The 19483-nt window shown below is 47.0% G+C and overlaps 1 protein-coding gene across 2 annotated transcripts in view; it reads right to left on the reverse strand.

Annotated features, from left to right (window-relative positions):
• The window catches only part of epha4b (eph receptor A4b), a 132843-nt gene that overhangs the window by 71465 nt on the left and 41895 nt on the right, over nt 1-19483 (reverse strand). For both annotated transcript variants that reach the window (XM_036966037.2, XM_036966038.2), the window contains exons 6-10: nt 9560-9715; nt 7910-8245; nt 6259-6371; nt 4668-4830; nt 2174-2279 (exon numbers count right to left, since the gene is read on the reverse strand). In XM_036966037.2, coding sequence (XP_036821932.1) covers nt 2174-2279; nt 4668-4830; nt 6259-6371; nt 7910-8245; nt 9560-9715 — 874 coding nt within the window. The remainder of the gene's footprint in view (nt 1-2173; nt 2280-4667; nt 4831-6258; nt 6372-7909; nt 8246-9559; nt 9716-19483) is intronic.

Raw genomic sequence — 19483 nt, forward strand, 5'->3', positions numbered from 1 at the left:
CAATAAGATAAGATGAACTAGAGCCTGCAGAACTTGCTTTTTGGAGTGTGGTGTCAAAAAACAAAAAACAGGTTAACATTCACAAGGAACACATGCCTGAAAGTGCTGTTCATAACTACAGCTCAGCGTTCAACACCATAATGCCCTCAAAGCTCATCACTAAGCTAAGGACCCTGGGACTAAACAACTCCCTCTGCAACTGGATCCTGAACTTCCTGACGGGCCGCCCTCAATGGGTGAGGGTAGGCAACAACACATCTGCCACGCTGATCCTCAACACGGGGACCCCCCAGGGGTGCGCGCTTAGCCCCTCGCTGTATACCCTGTTTACCCAGGACTGTGTGGCAGCGCACAGCTCCAACACCATCATTACGTTTGGACATGACGGTGGTTGGCCTGATCACCAACCATGATGAGACAGCCTATAGGGAGGTCAGTGGCCTGGCAGTGTGTTGCCAGGACAACAACCTCTCCCTTAACTTGAAAAATGAGCTGATCGTGGGCTACAGGAAGGAAACAGAGGGCTGAGCACACCCCCATCCACATCGACGGGTCTGTAGTGGAGCGGGTCGAGAGCTTCAAGTTCCTTGGTGTCCACATCACTAAGGAATTATCACGTTCCACACACCAACACAGTCGTTAAGAAGGCACAACAACTTCTGTTCCTCATCAGGAGGCTGAAAAGATTTGGCATGGGCCCTCAGATCCTCAAAAATCACGACTGAGAGCATCTTAACTGGCTGCATCGCCGCTTGGTATAGCAACTGCTTGACATCTGACAGCAAGGCGCTACAGAGGGCAGTGAGTACGGACCGGTACATCACCGGGGCCAAGCTCCCTGCCATCCAGGACCTCTATTCCAGGCGGTGTCGGAGGAAGGCCCTAAAAAATGTCAAAGACTCCAGTCATCCAAGTCATACTGTTTTCTCTGCTACCACACGGCAAGCAGTACCGATGCACCAAGTCTGGAACCAACAGGACCTGAACAGCTCCTCTATTCCTTGTGTTATTATTTTTCTCTATGCATTGTTGAGAAGTAAACATTTCAATATTAGTCTACACCCGTTGTTTACAAAGCATTTTTTATTTGACACACACACACACCTTTTGGATAGATTTTTCGAGGTTCTCTCTTAGAAAGCACTAATCAACACCCACCCCTCCCTCCATCCCCCTATCCTAGCCTTTGGCAGAATGAAAAGGCGGTGAGAGGGAATGGAGAGAAAATAGGGATGGAGGGAGAGGTAATTGATGGAGGTGTATCGACCCCCCTGTAAAACCCAGTTAACACCTGCCTGTGAAACCTGATTAGCTGTAAGTGTGTGTCTGTGTGTACTTCTAGTAAACCAGGATTAGCACCCTGCCGTCTCGCCTTTCGTATTTGAGTGTGTTTTATGTGTGTATCTGTATGTGAGTGCATTTGCAAGTGCGTGCATATGTGTTTGTGTGTGTGTCTCTGTGTGAGTGTGTGTGTTTAGGACAGTCTCCACTGATTAGATCCCACGTGGTCAATAGTGAAAAGAGCACTCAGCCTGATAGGAAATCACCCTCAATCAATACTAATATTTTTACAGACCTCAGAACTGTGTGCGTGTAGTAAATTGTGTGTGTGTGTGTGTGTGTGTGTGTGTGTGTGTGTGTGTGTGTGTGTGTGTGTATCCAGGGGAAGAATAGCTATTTAATCTAGTCACAGCAAATATAGGATAACCATTCATTGACAGACATTGTAAATCACTGGCCTGTCATCCCTCTCTGCTCTCTTTCTTTCCTCCCTCTGTACTGGAGAGCTGGAGCCTAATTCAGACTGTCTGCTCCTCTCCCTCTCCTTTCCCCCTCGTCTCTCGTCCTCCCGTCACCTCTTCTCTTTGGTTCTCTTCTTTAACCTGACTCAATAACACAGACTCACACATGGCCTTCGCTTCACGTCAGGTATGTTCCCTTAAGATTCTTATAAGGTGACAATCAAATGTCATATATAATATCAAGTAAATCGTAGTGTTCTCTTTGCTCCCAAGGCGATATACAAGAGTGGACTGAACTCTTAAAGAAACGTATCTTATGTCTGTTTCAATGCAATCTGAGTGGACGTGGGCAATTTCATCTTTATAAGCAGCTCCAACTCCCACGGTGTGTGTGTGTGCTCATGTGTGTGTGCGGTGTGTATTGCGCTTACCTGCCACTGACGACGAAGCAGGCAACCAGAAAGATGAGCAGTACGATGCCTCCAGCGATGGACACAGCCAGAATAGTAGACTGGTTGGGGTCTATGGCCAACATGTCTGAGACAGGGAATACATTATGAAGAGAAAGAGTTAATACAGCCTAAGAGGGTGTGTGTGTGTGTGTGTGTGTGTGTGTGTGTGTGTGTGTGTGTGTGTGTGTGTGTGTGTGTGTGTGTGTGTGTGTGTGTGTGTGTGTGTGTGTGTGTGTGTGTGTGTGTGCGTGTGCGTGTGTGTGTGTGTGCCTGCTTGCGTGCGCATTAGGCCAGGTCTAAAGTCTCCATCTTTGGAAGGTGTGTGTGTGTGTGTGCGCGACAGAGAGAGAGAGAGAGAACTTGAAAAGAGAAAGATAATGTACTCAGCAGGCTCTTTGACGATGAAAAGCTTTTTCCATTTCAATATTCCTCAACGAGGGCTGACTGTAAACGCATTCCAATTTTCCTGCGCTGTCCAAATGGATATGTTAACATTGTACATAACAAGCCTGCTTTAAAAGTTTCTGTGAAACCACATTGATTTTTACGCTGCAGCAATCGGGCCATTACTCAAAACAAATGTTCCATTTATCAAGGTTAGCCAAGCACGAGCAGACGTGTGTGTGTGTGTGTGTGTGTGTGTGTGTGTGTGTGTGTGTGTAGGGGCATGTGTGTGTGTGTGTGTGTGTGTGTGGGCAGCGAGCCCTTTCAGGCAAATGAATGCCTCCAGGCAGCAATAGATGGCCATTTATCTCCTATTCCATTCCCTGGCATTGAACACACACACACAGGTGCAAACATGCACAGAAACAGACACACTAGGCTGCTTTAAAGGTTTCAGTGCACCACAGAGATTTACAGTGTGATCTATACAATTGGTCAAAGTATATAGAATTGATTTGACTAATATTCACTCAGCTCCATCCGTGGTTTTCATTTCAATAGTCAGGAAGTTGAACGATTGATCAGATTGATGATATTAAAATGATTGATATTAAGAGTTGGCACAATAATAATAATTGTGTAACTAACAATTATACACAATAACTGTGAACAATATATTTTACCCAATAGGTTTCCTAGATTGGTTTCCTCTATTGTAATCGCTCCTCTTTCAGCCCAGCTGCCAAAATAACCCTGATTCAGATGACCATCCTGCCCATGCTAGATTACGGAGACATAATTTATAGATCGTCAGGTAAGGGTGCTCTCGAGCGGCTTGATGTTCTTTACCATTCTGCCATCAGATTTACCACCAATGCTCCTTATAGGACACATCACTGCTCTCTATACTCCTCTGTAAACTGGTCATCTCTGTATACCTGTCGCTTATTTATAAAACCCTCTTAGGCCTCACTCCCCCCTATCTGAGATACCTACTGCAGCCCTCATCCTCCACATACAACATCTGTTCTGCCAGTCACATTCCGTTAAAGGTCCCCAAAGCAAACACATCCCTAGGTCGCTCCTCTTTTCAGTTTGCTGCAGGTAGCGACTGGAACGAGCTGCAACAAACACTCAAACTGTACAGTTTTATCTCCATCTCTTCATTCAAAGAGTCAATCATGGACACTCTTACTGACAGTTGTGGCTGTTTTGTGTGATGTATTGTTGTCTCTACCTTCTTGACCTTTGTGCTGTTGCCTGTGCCCAATAATGTGTGTACCATGTTTTGTGCTGCTACCATGTTGTGTTGCTACCATGTTGTTGTGATGTTGTGTTGCTACCATGCTGTGTTGTCATCTGTTGCTGCCTTGCTGTGTTGTGGTCTTAGATCTCTCTTTATGTAGTGTTGCGTTGTCTCTCTTGTTGTGATGTGTGTTTTGTCCTATATTTATATTCTATTTATTTTTTCATCCCAGGCCCCGCCCCCCGCAGGAGGGGCCTTTTGCCTTTAGGGAGGTCGTCATTGTAAACAAGAATTTGTTCTTAACTGACTTGCCTAGTTAAACAAAAGGTTAAATAAACAACAAAAATAGCAGTTTACTATTTTTCTACGAAAAGTGTTGGTAATTATTTCACATGCAGAACAGCACAGTCGGGAGGGAAAACTTCAATTCCCAAAGTTCCAAGCGGTCAAAATCTTTTGTTTTTGAGACGGGAGTGTGTCAACAAACCTGTGTTGTGTTCATTATGATGCATTACGAGCTCAAGACATTTTTCCACAAAAATGACAATTTAACAACCATGGTCATTTGCAAGACCATTCATTGTTACCCCAAATTCCAGAATCATCACAGCCCTAGTGGAATCTTAGAGAGTCTCATGAGATGGAATGTCACTTCCTTTCTCGCAATATGACAATGAAAAAGAGGAGAACAAGGAAGGAGTGAGACGGACCTGAAGGAGACAAAGAGGACGGACAGAGAGAGAGGTGAAAAAAGGAGAGGTAAGAGAAAAAGAGGCCCCGAGCCGCCAACAGAGGGTACGTGGAGACAGACAGAGGAAGAGACAGAGAGGGATCTTTAACTACCTTCGTGGCTGGTCTCCAGTTCTATCTCTCCTCCGTAGTTGCCGTATCCCCCTTCCGTTCTAGCTCGGACACGGAACACATATGTAGTACCAGGCTTCAGACCATCTACAGTCATCACATTGGACCTGGTCTTTAGGACTGTGTAGTTCTGCTCTCTCTGGTTCTAATGTTAGAGAGAGAGGTGGAGACACACACACAGAGAGAGGGGAGGGAGGTGGAGACAGAGAGAGAGAGGGAGGATGGTGGAGAGAGAGAGAGAGAGAGAGAGAGAGAGAGAGAGAGAGAGGTGGAGACAGAGAGAGAGGGAGAGGGAGGCAGAGAGAGAGAGGGAGAGGGAGGCAGAGAAAGAGAGGGAGAGGGAGGCAGAGAGGGAGAGGGAGAGGGAGGCAGAGAGGGAGAGGGAGGCAGAGAGAGAGAGGGAGAGGGAGGTGGAGACAGACAGAGAGAGAGAGAGAGAGGGAGGTGGAGACACAGAGAGAGAGGGAGAGGGAGAGGGAGAGGGAGGCAGAGAGAGAGAGAGGGAGAGGGAGAGGGAGGCAGAGAGAGAGAGGGAGAGGGAGGCAGAGAGAGAGAGGGAGAGGGAGAGGGAGGCAGAGAGAGAGAGGGAGAGAGAGAGGGAGGATGGTGGAGACAGAGAGAGAGAGAGAGAGAGAGGGGGATTGGGAAGGAGGTGGAGAGAGAGAGAGAGAGAGAGAGAGAGAGAGAGAGAGGGGGATTGGGAAGGAGGTGGAGACAGAGAGAGAGGGAGAGGGAGGCAGACAGAGAGAGGGAGAGAAAGAGAGAGAGAAACATGCATGTAAATAAAGTGTGTGTGTGCGGGCATGTGTGTCAGTGAGCAGACTCCCTGCAGAGCCTCTGATACCTTCTCTAATGAGAGACGCTCCACTACACGGATTAGCACTGTTACTGTGGAATATTACCCTTGATCCCTGCCAATAACACACACATGCGCAAACACATTCACACACACACACACACACCTCCGGCTCCTCTCCTGTCTTCTCTCATACTTGTCACACTCCTGTTTTCATCTGTATTCAACACCTTGTGTCTTTCACAAGGCTTTTTCAGAGGCTGTTGGGTGTTAGTGTGCTTGGTTAGAGCGCCAGCTAGGATGCGTGTGAGAGAGAGGAAAGTTGTGTGTTTGCTGTGTTTACTACTGTTATGATAAACAATGTATTAAAGCCTTGAGGGTGATTCAACACCACCACACAGTACATCAACACACACACACACACACACACACACACACACACAAGCTAACAAATAATACTGTAATGCTAACATTGGAGAGATGAGCCGTAGGAGCTTCTCTCTGCTTGAGCCACAGCACCAGGGGTGTCGAGCTACAGTCTTAGCTGCGCTTGATTTAGCTCACCAGGTGCACCGTAGACATCCACTTCCCTTTCGGGAGCCGTTCCATTGGTCCTAGGGTGCTAACTCTGCCTGGCCGTTGTGCCGGGCGAGCTAAATCAAGCGCACTCCTGTGCTCGTCAGATACATTTCCAGGTCTAAGACAAGACATTAGGAGGAGGAGAAGAGAGGGAAGAGAGGACAAGAGAAGAGAGAGAGAAAGGGAGGTGTGACTGACCTTCTCATAGTAAATTACTTCATACTCCACTATGGCTCCATTGGGTCTGTCGGGGCCCTGCCACGCCAGAGTGATACTGTCCTTGCTCCTCCTCTCCTTCAGGACCACACTCACTACAGGGGGGGGGGGGGGAATAGATGGAGGAAGGGGGGTAGAGTGGAATTTGGGGGGGTTGGGGGGAAGAGAGTACAGGGAGAAAAGGAGCGAGACAGCGGGGGGAGTGTGAAAGGCGGAGGTAGTGGGTGAGGGCGAGAGGTAGCAGGGGAGTGGGGGAGAAAGAGAGCGACAGCGGCGAAAGACAGCACGGGAGGGATAGAGAGAGAGAGAGAGAGGGAGGCAGAAAGAGTGAGAGAGGGAGGGACAGAGCGAGAGAGGGGGAGGGAGAGAGAGAGAGACAGAGACAGAGAGAGAGAGAGAGAGAGAGAGAGAGGGAGAGAGAGAGAGAGAGAGAGAGAGAGAGAGAGGGAGAGACAGAGAGAGAGAGAGGGAGAGACAGAGAGAGAAAGAGAGATAGATTGATTACCACTGTGCTATAATGAGAGTTCTCTGCAGTGTGTAGAACTCAGCTATATGTACATGTGTGAAATGACTGACTTTGTGTGTGTGTGCGTGTGCGTGTGTGTTTGTGTCAGAGGGAGTGTCAGAGTGCTCGGGGGGCACAGGTAGAAGTGTGTGTGGGTGACATGTTGAGAGGAGCAGGGTGTGTGACAGTGCGGGAGACACGTAGGACTGTTAACAAGGTTAACAACCTCTCTCCTCGGCCCTCTCTGACACATCCCCTACACGGCCCCCCATTACTCACCATCACACTCCACGGCCCCCTCAACCTGTCCTACACACACACACACTCCATGTACTGTGTGTGTCCAGATCCAATCAGCACATGTGAGTGTGTCCTAATTGAGAGTTTTCAGCAGATGCAAAGCCCTGGGTGAAGGGTTTGGGACACAGTGAAGAGAGTGTGTCTGTGTGTCCTTTAAAATCTGATTAGGTCTAGGCATATCCAATCTCTCATATTACGTGTGTGTGTGAGTGTGTGTGTGTGTGTGTGTGTGTGTGTGTGTGTGTGTGTGTGTGTGTGTGTTAGACATCAGTCCAGACATCATTACTGAGCGGACATTGACTGCCAATACACTGAAACGGTAGTGTGTTTGTCCGCGTGTTTGTCCGCGTGTTTGTCCTCGTGTTTGTCCGCGTGTTTGTCCTCGTGTTTGTCCTCGTGTTTGTCCGCGTGTTTGTCCTCGTGTTTGTCCTCGTGTTTGTCCTCGTGTTTGTCCGCGTGTTTGTCCGCGTGTTTGTCCTCGTGTTTGTCCGCGTGTTTGTCCGCGTGTTTGTCCGCGTGTTTGTCCTCGTGTTTGTCCTCGTGTTTGTCCGCGTGTTTGTCCTCGTGTTTGTCCTCGTGTTTGTCCGCGTGTTTGTCCTCGTGTTTGTCCGCGTGTTTGTCCGCGTGTTTGTCCTCGTGTTTGTCCTCGTGTTTGTCCTCGTGTTTGTCCGCGTGTTTGTCCTCGTGTTTGTCTGCGTGTTTGTCCTCGTGTTTGTCTGCGTGTTTGTCCTCGTGTTTGTCCGCGTGTTTGTCTGCGTGTTTGTCCTCGTGTTTGTCCGCGTGTTTGTCCTCGTGTTTGTTCGCGTGTTTGTCCGCGTGTGTTCCTACCTGTCTGGCTGGTGGTGACATTAACTATCACAGCTCCCCTGGGTGTGGGACTCAGATCAGACACTCCATTCAGGCTCTCTATGGTGAAGCTGTAGTTGCTGTGTGGCTGCAGGTCAGTGACCATCACCATAGCCACAGAGAGACCAAACTGCCTCGGCACAAAATGGACTCCGCTGCCACAGGGCGCACACTTCATGTCGTCCCCAGAGCACTTCCTGCAGCGGAGGCTGTAGGTGATGTCACCTCGACCTCCCGTGTCACGTGGGGGACTCCATTCTAGTGTGACACATGTCTCATTGACCGTGGAGATGGTGTTCTCTGGAGCCGAAGGGGGACCTGGGAGGAGAGAGGGGAGAGACGGTGAGTGTGTGTGTGTGTCTGTCACTGTGTGTATGATGGGATCATTTCAGTGCTGCAATGATGAATGGTGGTTCAGGCTCCAGTGTCTGGACTGATGACATCTCATCAGCAGCAGGATGACTAGTGAGGCCCAGGGGGCCTCTAAAGCCTGGGCCTTTCCTGATCATGCTGCCCAGTGGCAGGCCTCTGTAAAGGGCAGCAGGTGGGGGGGGGGGGGGGGGCAGGGGGTAATAGAGGCTGTCTACCGTAAATCTGATGACAGCGGATGATATGTGACAGGGAGCCTGATGTCTGCCCCTCTCTCGCCCTCTCCCTCACATCTTCTCCTCTCTCCCTGTATCTTCCTCCCTGTTCTTCTTCTCATCTCTCCCAAATGGTCATTTCCACCCTTCTCTCTCATCCCTATTTCCGTCCTTTTCCAACTCTTTCTAACACCTCTCCCCACCTTTCAACCACCCCCAAAAGCTCCTCTCCTCATCACCTCCTTAAAGTGGGAGACGGAGAGAGAGAGACGAGAGACAGAAAAAAAAGAGGCAGAGAGAGAGATTGTAGCGTGTAAAAGGAAAGAGACAGATAGAACAGGAGAAGATCGAGTAGGCGACAGAGATGTGTACCCGTGTGTACCCGTGTGTTTGTGTGTGTGTGTGTGTGTGTGTGTGTGTGTGTGGTGAGGTGACACATCTGTGAGAGCCGTTGCTCATTTCCAGCTCATATCCCCTGTCACATCACACCTGCTGCAACGATTAATACGTTTGATCTACCATAACCTCCTAATGGGTTTCACTCCTTCCCACACGTGTGTGTATGTGTCTCTCCCCATCCTCCCTCTCTACACTCCTCTCTCTCTCTCTCTCTTTCTTTCTATCTATCTAGCTCGTCTCTCTCTCTCTCTCTCTCTCTCTGTGTGGGAGATGCGTCAGGATGTGGTTGGTGGTCGGTGCCCATCCTGCCGGTACCTCCGGTGGATTCAGACAGAACCTCTAGTATCAGCTCGTGTCGGGAGTATCATAGAGTATCATTGAGTCACGGTATCAGTGTCATCTAATAGGGTCCCCCGTAAGCTCAGACAAACAATTAAAGTGATCTCGAAGAGCAGTGATATGTATCTAGAGAGCTGTCTGTGATCAAAGGCTTTTACAAAAGGAACTCAACCAAATTGAGTTTTGAGGATGCCAATAAACAGTAGGTGTGTGGATGTTTGGTGCTTGTGCTCGTCTGCAAGTGTGTCTCGGTGAGTGTCTGTGCATGTTTTTACGTGCGTGTGTGTACGTGTGTGTGTGTGCTGCTCACGTGTGCAGGCCATGGAGCGCGGGTCCGTCTCCGCGCGGTGGAAGCCTTTCTCACACACACACTCGGAGGCTCTCTCCAGGTGGGAGGAGCTATGTGGGGGACATTTTGTGCAGTAGGCGTCGGTCGCTGAGGCCTTGTAGGAGCCCGGTCTGCACGCTGGGGAGAGAGGAGAGAACAGAAGGTAAGAAATGAGCCACTACACCAGGTCGACAAGGTAAGACAGCGGTGGGGAACTGGAAAACGCAAGGCTACAAAATGAGAACACCACAGTTCTACTTTTATTTCTATGTTTCTGTGGTGTCTACAACCTGAAAAGGTATAACACAGGGTTCAAATGTGCCACTACTGAATGCATTGTAAATTGGGTGATTATACTCCTCTGAGGGTAAATGGCCCTTTCCACTGTCAGGAGATTGAGGGTGTTTGGAAGCGCAATTCCATAGATGGTGTGTGTGTGTGTGTGTGTGTGTGTGTGTGCAGATGGATCAATGCCATGACAGATTCCTTTGGGTGCTGATTACGTGTGTTGAGTGTGTGTGTGTTAAGAATGCGGAGTGTGTGTGGATTGCGTGTGCCGGTGCTGAAGGTCATGGATTTAATCAAGCAAGGCGTTGTTCGCCTCGGCACTGCCGTAAATGACCCTTGTCACACACACACAGTCCAACACACACACACACATCAGAGTGACCTGCAGCTCTGGGAATACTAGGAACTGAGCTACATATGCCTCTCAACGCACACAGAAAAAAGGCACACACACTGCACACACTACCGGTCAAACGTTTTAGAATACCTACTCATTCAAGGGTTTTCCTTTATTTTTTTACTATTTTCTACATTGTCGAAAAATAGTGAAGACATCAAAACTATGAAATAACACATATGGAATCATGTGTAACACTTTTTGGGTTACTACAAGTCTAAATATATTTTATATTTGAGATTCTTCAAATAGCCACCCTTTGCCATGATGACAGCTTTGCACACTCTTGGCATTCTCTCAACCAGCTTCACCTGGAATGCTTTTCCAACAGGAGTTCCCACATATGCTGAGCACTTGTTGGCTGCTTTTCCTTCACTCTGCGGTCCGACTCATCCCAAACCATCTCAATTGGGTTGAGGTTGGCAGATTTTGGAGGCCAGGTCATCTGATGCAGCACTCCATCGCCCTCCTTCTTGGTAAAATACACCTGGAGGTGCCTGGAGGTGTGTTGGGTCATTGTCCTGTTGAAAAATAACTTATAGTCCTACTTAGCCCAAATAATGGGATGGCGTATCACTGCAGAAAGCTGTGGTAGCCATGCTGGTTAAGTGTGCCTTGAATTTTAAATAAATCACAGTGACACCAGCAAAGCACACCCGCAACATCACCCCTTTTCCTCCATGCTTTACGGTGGGAAATACAAATGAGGAGATCATCCGTTCACCCACACCGCATCTCACAAAGACACTTCGGTTGGAACCAAAAATCTCACATTTGACCTCTAGACCAAAGGACAGATATCCACCGGACTAATGTCCATTGCTTTTGTTTCTTGGCCCAAGCAAGTCTCTTCTTATTATCGGTGCCTTTAGTAGTGGCCAAGAGTGTGCAAAGCTGTCATCAAGTCAAAGGGTGACTACTTTGAAGAATCCCAAATATAAAATATGTGTTGATTTGTTTAACACTTTTTGGGTTACTACACGATTCCATATGTGTTATTTCATCGTTTTGATGTCTTCAATATTATTCTGCAATGTAGAAAATAGTAAAAATAAAGAAAAACCCTTGAATGAGTAGGTGTCCTAAAACTTTTGACCGGTAGTGTATATTACATAGTAATATACAATCACACACACATATACCAAGAAATGGCCCAAATGCCACAATATCCAAAAAATACACATTAACCAGCTGAATAAAACAGACGAGAGGAAAGGAGAGAGGAGGGGAAAAGACAGAAGAACTAGAGAGAGCAGGGGAAAAGACAGACGAACTAGAGAGAGCAGGAGAAAAGACAGACGAACTAGAGAGAGCAGGAGAAAAGACAGAAGAACTAGAGAGAGCAGGGGAAAAGACAGAAGAACTAGAGAGAGCAGGAGAAAAGACAGACGAACTAGAGAGAGCAGGAGAAAAGACAGACGAACTAGAGAGAGCAGGGGAAAAGACAGAAGAACTAGAGAGAGCAGGGGAAAAGACAGAAGAACTAGAGAGAGCAGGAGAAAAGACAGACGAACTAGAGAGAGCAGGAGAAAAGACAGAAGAACTAGAGAGAGCAGGGGAAAAGACAGACGAACTAGAGAGAGCAGGAGAAAAGACAGACGAACTAGAGAGAGCAGGGGAAAAGACAGAAGAACTAGAGAGAGCAGGGGAAAAGACAGAAGAACTAGAGAGAGCAGGGGAAAAGACAGACGAACTAGAGAGAGCAGGAGAAAAGACAGACGAACTAGAGAGAGCAGGGGAAAAGACAGACGAACTAGAGAGAGCAGGAGAAAAGACAGACGAACTAGAGAGAGCAGGGGAAAAGACAGACAAACTAGAGAGAGCAGGAGAAAAGACAGAAGAACTAGAGAGAACAGGGGAAAAGACAGAAGAACTAGAGAGAGCAGGGGAAAAGACAGACGAACTAGAGAGAGCAGGAGAAAAGACAGACGAACTAGAGAGAGCAGGATAAAAGACAGACGAACTAGAGAGAGCAGGGGAAAAGACAGAAGAACTAGAGAGAGCAGGGGAAAAGACAGAAGAACTAGAGAGAGCAGGGGAAAAGACAGACGAACTAGAGAGAGCAGGAGAAAAGACAGACGAACTAGAGAGAGCAGGGGAAAAGACAGAAGAACTAGAGAGAGCAGGGGAAAAGACAGACGAACTAGAGAGAGCAGGAGAAAAGACAGACGAACTAGAGAGAGCAGGGGAAAAGACAGACAAACTAGAGAGAGCAGGAGAAAAGACAGAAGAACTAGAGAGAACAGGGGAAAAGACAGAAGAACTAGAGAGAGCAGGAGAAAAGACAGAAGAACTAGAGAGAGCAGGGGAAAAGAGAGAAGAACTAGAGAGAGCAGGGAAAAAGAGAGAAGAACTAGAGAGAGCAGGAGAAAGAAATAGAGGGGAGAAAGGGGACAAAAAAAAGAATAGATAGGACACCATGTGCCAGAACTAAATTGTTTAATAAAGGGCCTAAAAATACTACTCATTGTGTATATTTCCTTTCTACTCTCTCTTAGTAAATCACTCATCTTCTTTAACTTAGTCGTTCCACTCTTTGGTCTCTCTGACTTTTCCACCTGTATTTAGGAAAATCAGCCATATTTAGGCAAATCATTAATCATAGAGGAGCTAAGTCCCCTAGCACAATCCCCCATGGACGTTAACACTGTGTGTGTGTGTGTATTTTTCCGTGTATCAGCAGAGGGGAGCAGAGAAGGGACCTTGGCCCATTCTGCTCTGGCAAGTATAAAGCCCAGACACACACAACCCCACACACACACACACATCAGTGCAGAGGACAGTAGTTTCAGTCTACACAGCCTTAGTAGGTTTTGATCAGGCAGCTGTAAGGACGCCCGGCTTGGCGCGAGGCCCCCTGTCTGTCTATCTGTCTGTCTGTCTGTCTGTCTGTCTGTCTGTCTGTCTGTCTGTCTGTCTATTTGTCTGCAACTTCGAGGTCCTTTATGTCCCTGTTCCAGAAGCAGAACTCTCCGGAAAGAAAAGATCCCAGGAGAAAAGCCACTTTTCCATGCTGCTCCGCAGCCTAGCCAACAGCTGACAGAAGACACACACACACACCTAGCCATGGGAGCCGAGAGCTGACATGGGAGGAAGGAGAGCAAAGGACCCTAGAGAATTATTTTCTCTCTGGCACACACACACACACACACACACACACACACACACACACACACACACACACACACACACACACACGCACACACAGTGTCCATTGAGGATTGTGCCAGTAGACTTTGCTCCCCTATGATTAATGATTTCCCTAAAATACGGGCAAGGTACAGGTGGATAAGCCAGAGACACACTCACAGCAGCTCCCGAGGATCTAAAAACAGAGACACAAGTTTGATACTCCTGGAACTACAATAACTTTTTGCTTTTGAACTTGAAATGTAGGCCTGTCTGTTTCTCTCCGTATGGGAAACTGAGGTAAGGTGAGTGGGTTGATACATGCACAGCGTGTGTGTGATTAGTGTGTACGGGGTAATGCTAAAGAGGCGAGTCATCTCAGATCTGTGTGTGTCTCAGATCCAGTATCTGTAAGAGGCTCGTCTTATTAAATATTCATACAGCGACTGGAGTCTGTGTCCATGACGATCGATAGTTTGATATGATATACTACAGCTACTAAAGACAATTACGCACCCTGTGTGTGTGTGTGTGTGTGTGTGTGTGTGTATGTGTGTTCTTAAGGAGATGCAACACTTTTCTTCTGGCCACACCTGTGATGTCAACCGCTAACCGTAAGCTTACCATTACACCTGAAAACAGACCCGTTGTAATGCCACTTTAAGGCAGGTAATCGATCCCACAGTGAATCATTCAGAGATCCAGACGAGAGCAGTCTTCTCCTGTGGCTCGGAGGAAAGGTCACATCAAACAGCAACCTCTGAATACTACAGACTGTCTGGTGTGTGTGTGTGTGTGTGTGTGTGTGTGTGTGTGTGTGTGTGTGTGTGTGTGTGTGTGAAATGTCTGTATTCTTTTGGAACTTTTATGAGTGTAATGTTAACTGCTAGGGTATCTGGGTAGGGTAGGGTATCTGGGGTATCTGGGCAGAGCCAGACAACAACAGCCGTGTGTTTATGAACTGCGTTAAACTTGGCCTTTGTAGGTTGGCCAGTCTGACCCCACATCATCACACCACGCTGAACCCCAATCATGTTGGATTCAGAGAGGCTGCTCTCTCACGGAGGCAGTGACAAAACAACACAACAATAAAGCCACCCTTCTGCACCCAGAGGACAGAGGACAGATTTCCACCGAATCGGCCGTCAGAACTACGACACGGCCTCAAGGGGCTTCACGTCTCTCAGCCTCTGATATGTTTCTACCCCTCCTTCCCTTCATTTTCTATGCTTCCGTTTCTCTTCAATGCGAGTTTGTGTGTTCGTATATGTGAGTTTGTGCATTGTGTTGAGTGTGTGTGCATGCCGGGCGTGTGTGTGTTGCGCTCCATGAAGAGAAGTTGTGTAAAAAAAAGCTCTCTGGCCCAGGGGAGATGAGCACCATAATGGTCACCATGGCAACACACTTTCAAGATGGAGCCCCTTTCCTGTCCCCCTTAAATACAGCGCAGCTCCCTCGAATTAGATAGCAATGTTTGTGTGTGTGTGTGTGTGTCTGTGTGTGTATGCACGTCATTGTGTGTGTGTTAAACCCATGTGTGGGCTATCCAGGGACCTGTTCAGGCTTACCCATTTAAAAATTGATACATCAAGCGTCAGTGGAGAAATCTGACAAGATCGGATTCGACAGGTCTAAAAGTGTGTGTGTGTGTGCCTGAAACAAATCTTCAGAGGGTAAACATGCACTCTGGTCGTTGGATAAACAACTGTCTTAGGACAGATAGGCCAGGTTATTATGCAGTACAGACATAGGCCAGTTTACTACGCAGTACAATCATAGGCCAGGTATTTACGCAGTACCTACATAGGCCAGGTTATTATGCAGCAGCGACATAGGACAGGTTATTGTGCAGTACAGACATAGGACAGGTTATTGTGCAGTACAGACATAGGACAGGTTATTATGCAGCAGCGACATAGGACAGGTTATTATGCAGTACAGACATAGGACAGGTTATTGTGCAGTACAGACATAGGACAGGTTATTGTGCAGTACAGACATAGGACATGTTATTGTGCAGTACAGACATAGGACAGGTTATTATGCAGCAGCGACATAGGACAGGTTATTATGCAGTACAGACATAGGACAGGTTATTATGCAGCAGCGACATAGGACAGGTTATTATGCAGTACAGACATAGGACAGGTTATTGTGCAGTACAGATATAGGACAGGTTATTGTGCAGTACAGACATAGGACAGGTTATTGTGCAGTACAGACATAGGACAGGTTATTGTGCAGTACAGACATAGGACAGGTTATTATGCAGTACAGACATAGGACAGGTTATTGTGCAGTACAGACATAGGACAGGTTATTGTGCAGTACATACATAGGACAGGTTATTATGCAGTACAGACATAGGACAGGTTATTATGCAGTACAGACATAGGACAGGTTATTGTGCAGTACAGACATAGGACAGGTTATTGTGCAGTACAGACATAGGACAGGTTATTGTGCAGTACATACATAGGACAGGTTATTATGCAGTACAGACATAGGACAGGTTATTATGCAGTACAGACATAGGACAGGTTATTGTGCAATACAGACATAGGTTATTGTGCAGTACAGACATAGGACAGGTTATTATGCAGTACAGACATAGGACAGGTTATTGTGCAGTACAGACATAGGACATGTTATTGTGCAGTACAGACATAGGCCAGGTTATTATGCAGTACAGACATAGGACAGGTTATTGTGCAGTACAGACATAGGACATGTTATTGTGCAGTACAGACATAGGCCAGGTTATTGTGCAGTACAGACATAGGACAGGTTATTATGCAGCAGCGACATAGGACAGGTTATCGTGCAGTACAGACATGGGACAGGTTATAATTCAGTACAGACATAGGCCAGCTTATTATGCAGCAGCGACATAGGACAGGTTATCGTGCAGTACAGACATAGGACAGGTTATCGTGCAGTACAGACATAGGCCAGGTTATTATGCAGCAGCGACATAGGACAGGTTATTGTGCAGTACAGACATAGGACAGGTTATCGTGCAGTACAGACATAGGACAGGTTATTGTGCAGTACAGACATAGGGCAGGTTATTGTGCAGTACAGACATAGGACAGGTTATTGTGCAGTACAGACATAGGACAGGTTATTGTGCAGTACAGACATAGGACAGGTTATCGTGCAGTACAGACATAGGACAGGTTATTGTGCAGTACAGACATAGGACAGGTTATTGTGCAGTACAGACATAGGACAGGTTATCGTGCAGTACAGACATAGGACAGGTTATCGTGCAGTACAGACATAGGACAGGTTATCGTGCAGTACAGACATAGGACAGGTTATCGTGCAGTACAGACATAGGACAGGTTATTGTGCAGTACAGACATAGGGCAGGTTATCGTGCAGTACAGACATAGGACAGGTTATTGTGCAGTACAGACATAGGGCAGGTTATTGTGCAGTACAGACATAGGACAGGTTATCGTGCAGTACAGACATAGGACAGGTTATTGTGCAGTACAGACATAGGACAGGTTATTGTGCAGTACAGACATAGGACAGGTTATCGTGCAGTACAGACATAGGGCAGGTTATTGTGCAGTACAGACATAGGGCAGGTTATTGTGCAGTACAGACATAGGACAGGTTATCGTGCAGTACAGACATAGGACAGGTTATCGTGCAGTACAGACATAGGACAGGTTATTGTGCAGTACAGACATAGGGCAGGTTATCGTGCAGTACAGACATAGGACAGGTTATTGTGCAGTACAGACATAGGGCAGGTTATTGTGCAGTACAGACATAGGACAGGTTATCGTGCAGTACAGACATAGGACAGGTTATTGTGCAGTACAGACATAGGGCAGGTTATTGTGCAGTACAGACATAGGACAGGTTATCGTGCAGTACAGACATAGGACAGGTTATTGTGCAGTACAGACATAGGGCAGGTTATTGTGCAGTACAGACATAGGACAGGTTATTGTGCAGTACAGACATAGGACAGGTTATTATGCAGTACAGACATAGGGCAGGTTATCGTGCAGTACAGACATAGGACAGGTTATTGTGCAGTACAGACATAGGGCAGGTTATCGTGCAGTACAGACATAGGACAGGTTATTGTGCAGTACAGACATAGGACATGTTATTGTGCAGTACAGACATAGGACAGGTTATTGTGCAGTACAGACATAGGACAGGTTATTGTGCAGTACAGACATAGGACAGGTTATTGTGCAGTACAGACATAGGGCAGGTTATTGTGCAGTACAGACATAGGACAGGTTATCGTGCAGTACAGACATAGGACAGGTTATTGTGCAGTACAGACATAGGACAGGTTATTATGCAGTACAGACATACAGAGTACATGACATAGCAAGAATTCCACCAAAATCACAATAAATTGCATTCCCACTTCTACTACTATTTGTCTATGTGTGTGCGTGTGTATGTGCGTGTGGGTGTGAGTGTCTGTGTGTGTTGGGTCATTGGTTATTTTATCCTTTTGGGGACCTGAAATTCCCAAAATTCCACACAAGGATAGTAAAACAAGGAACATTCTCCCCTGTGGGGACATTTCCCACGTCCCCATGAGGACAAAGGCTATTTTAAGTTTAGGGGTTAGGTTTACGATTCGGGTTAGGGTTAGAATTAGGGTAAGGGGTTAGTGGTTAGGGTTAAGGTTGGGGATATGGTAAGGGTTAGTGTTATGTTTAGGGTTAGGGGCTAGGTTTAGGGTTTGGGTTAAGGTTAGGGATATGGTTAAGGGTTAGTGTTATGTTTAGGGTTAGGGGCTAGGTTTAGGGTTTGGGTTAAGGTTAGGGATATGGTTAAGGGTTAGTGTTATGTTTAGGGTTAGGGGCTAGGTTTAGGGTTTGGGTTAAGGTTAGGGATATGGTTAAGGGTTATGGTTATGGTTTACAGGGTTAGGGGTAATGGGAAAATAGGATTTTTGAATAGAAATCAATTGTAGGTCCCCACGAAGATAGAAGATCATAACGTGTGTGTGTGTGAGGCGTCGTTGACAAGTAAGTATATGTCTTTCTGTCTGGGTGGAACAGAGTCATCAGCACGATGAGTCACTCCACCCTGAGCCTCTCGCTCTCCACCCTAATCTTTAATCCCTAATCTGAGGAGTTAGAATCCTAATAACCAACCCACCGTGTCTAATCCTCCCAAATACACTCTCACCCCTCTTCCCTCCACCCTCTGCCCCGGGCCCAGCACAGTGGACCAGAACAAGTGTGTGTCTGTGTGGGCATGTGTGAAAGAGAGAGTAAGAGAGACAGAAAAGAAAAGAACGAGAATTTGAGAGGAAAGGGGCAAAATAGTGTCAGGAAGAATGCGAGTGCGAAAAAGTTTTGGCATTTGTTGACACCCAGAGGGACTCCTAAATTAAGAGATTGTTATAGTCTTTAGTCAGAGCTGAGGGAGACGGATAAAACCAGACTGACCTTTAACCTTTCACCCATGAGGTCAAACTTGAGCATTTCTGATACACACAAACACCAACATGCAGAGGTCTAGTTTTTTGACTACATACACAAGGCAGTAACACATGCAGACTGACACGGTCTGTCAAATCCAAAAGTATGTGAAACACATGAGCACACTTCAATCCCTGCTCTGATTTGCTCTCAGTCCCCTGGATGCTGTCCAATTACAGGGACTGGTCAAGGGGAACTTTGAAGCTCAGCACCAGTCATACACAAGCCGGCAAACATGCACACACACGGACGTATGCAGGCCCGTAAGAACACGCGCACACACACACACACACACACACACACACACACACACACACACACACACACACACACACACACACACACACACACACACACACACACAGCCTTCAGGGTTGATCTACGGAATTGTGTGTGATAACCTTCAGGGTTAATCTATGGAATTGTGTGTGTGTGTGTGTGTCTCATTTCCCATTGGGTGTCATACTTTGACCCTGACCTTTGCCAGAGCTCCTGCACAAATATTTATTTTATTTCGCAGTGACAGGGGCACCAGCGCGAACACACACACACACACACACACACACACACACACGCACACACACACAAACAACAAAAACAAAAAGGGAGCGAGTG

This window comes from Oncorhynchus mykiss, chromosome 28 (genome assembly GCF_057628025.1).
Source record: "Oncorhynchus mykiss isolate SJ-2025 chromosome 28, ASM5762802v1, whole genome shotgun sequence".
NCBI lineage: Eukaryota > Metazoa > Chordata > Actinopteri > Salmoniformes > Salmonidae > Oncorhynchus > Oncorhynchus mykiss.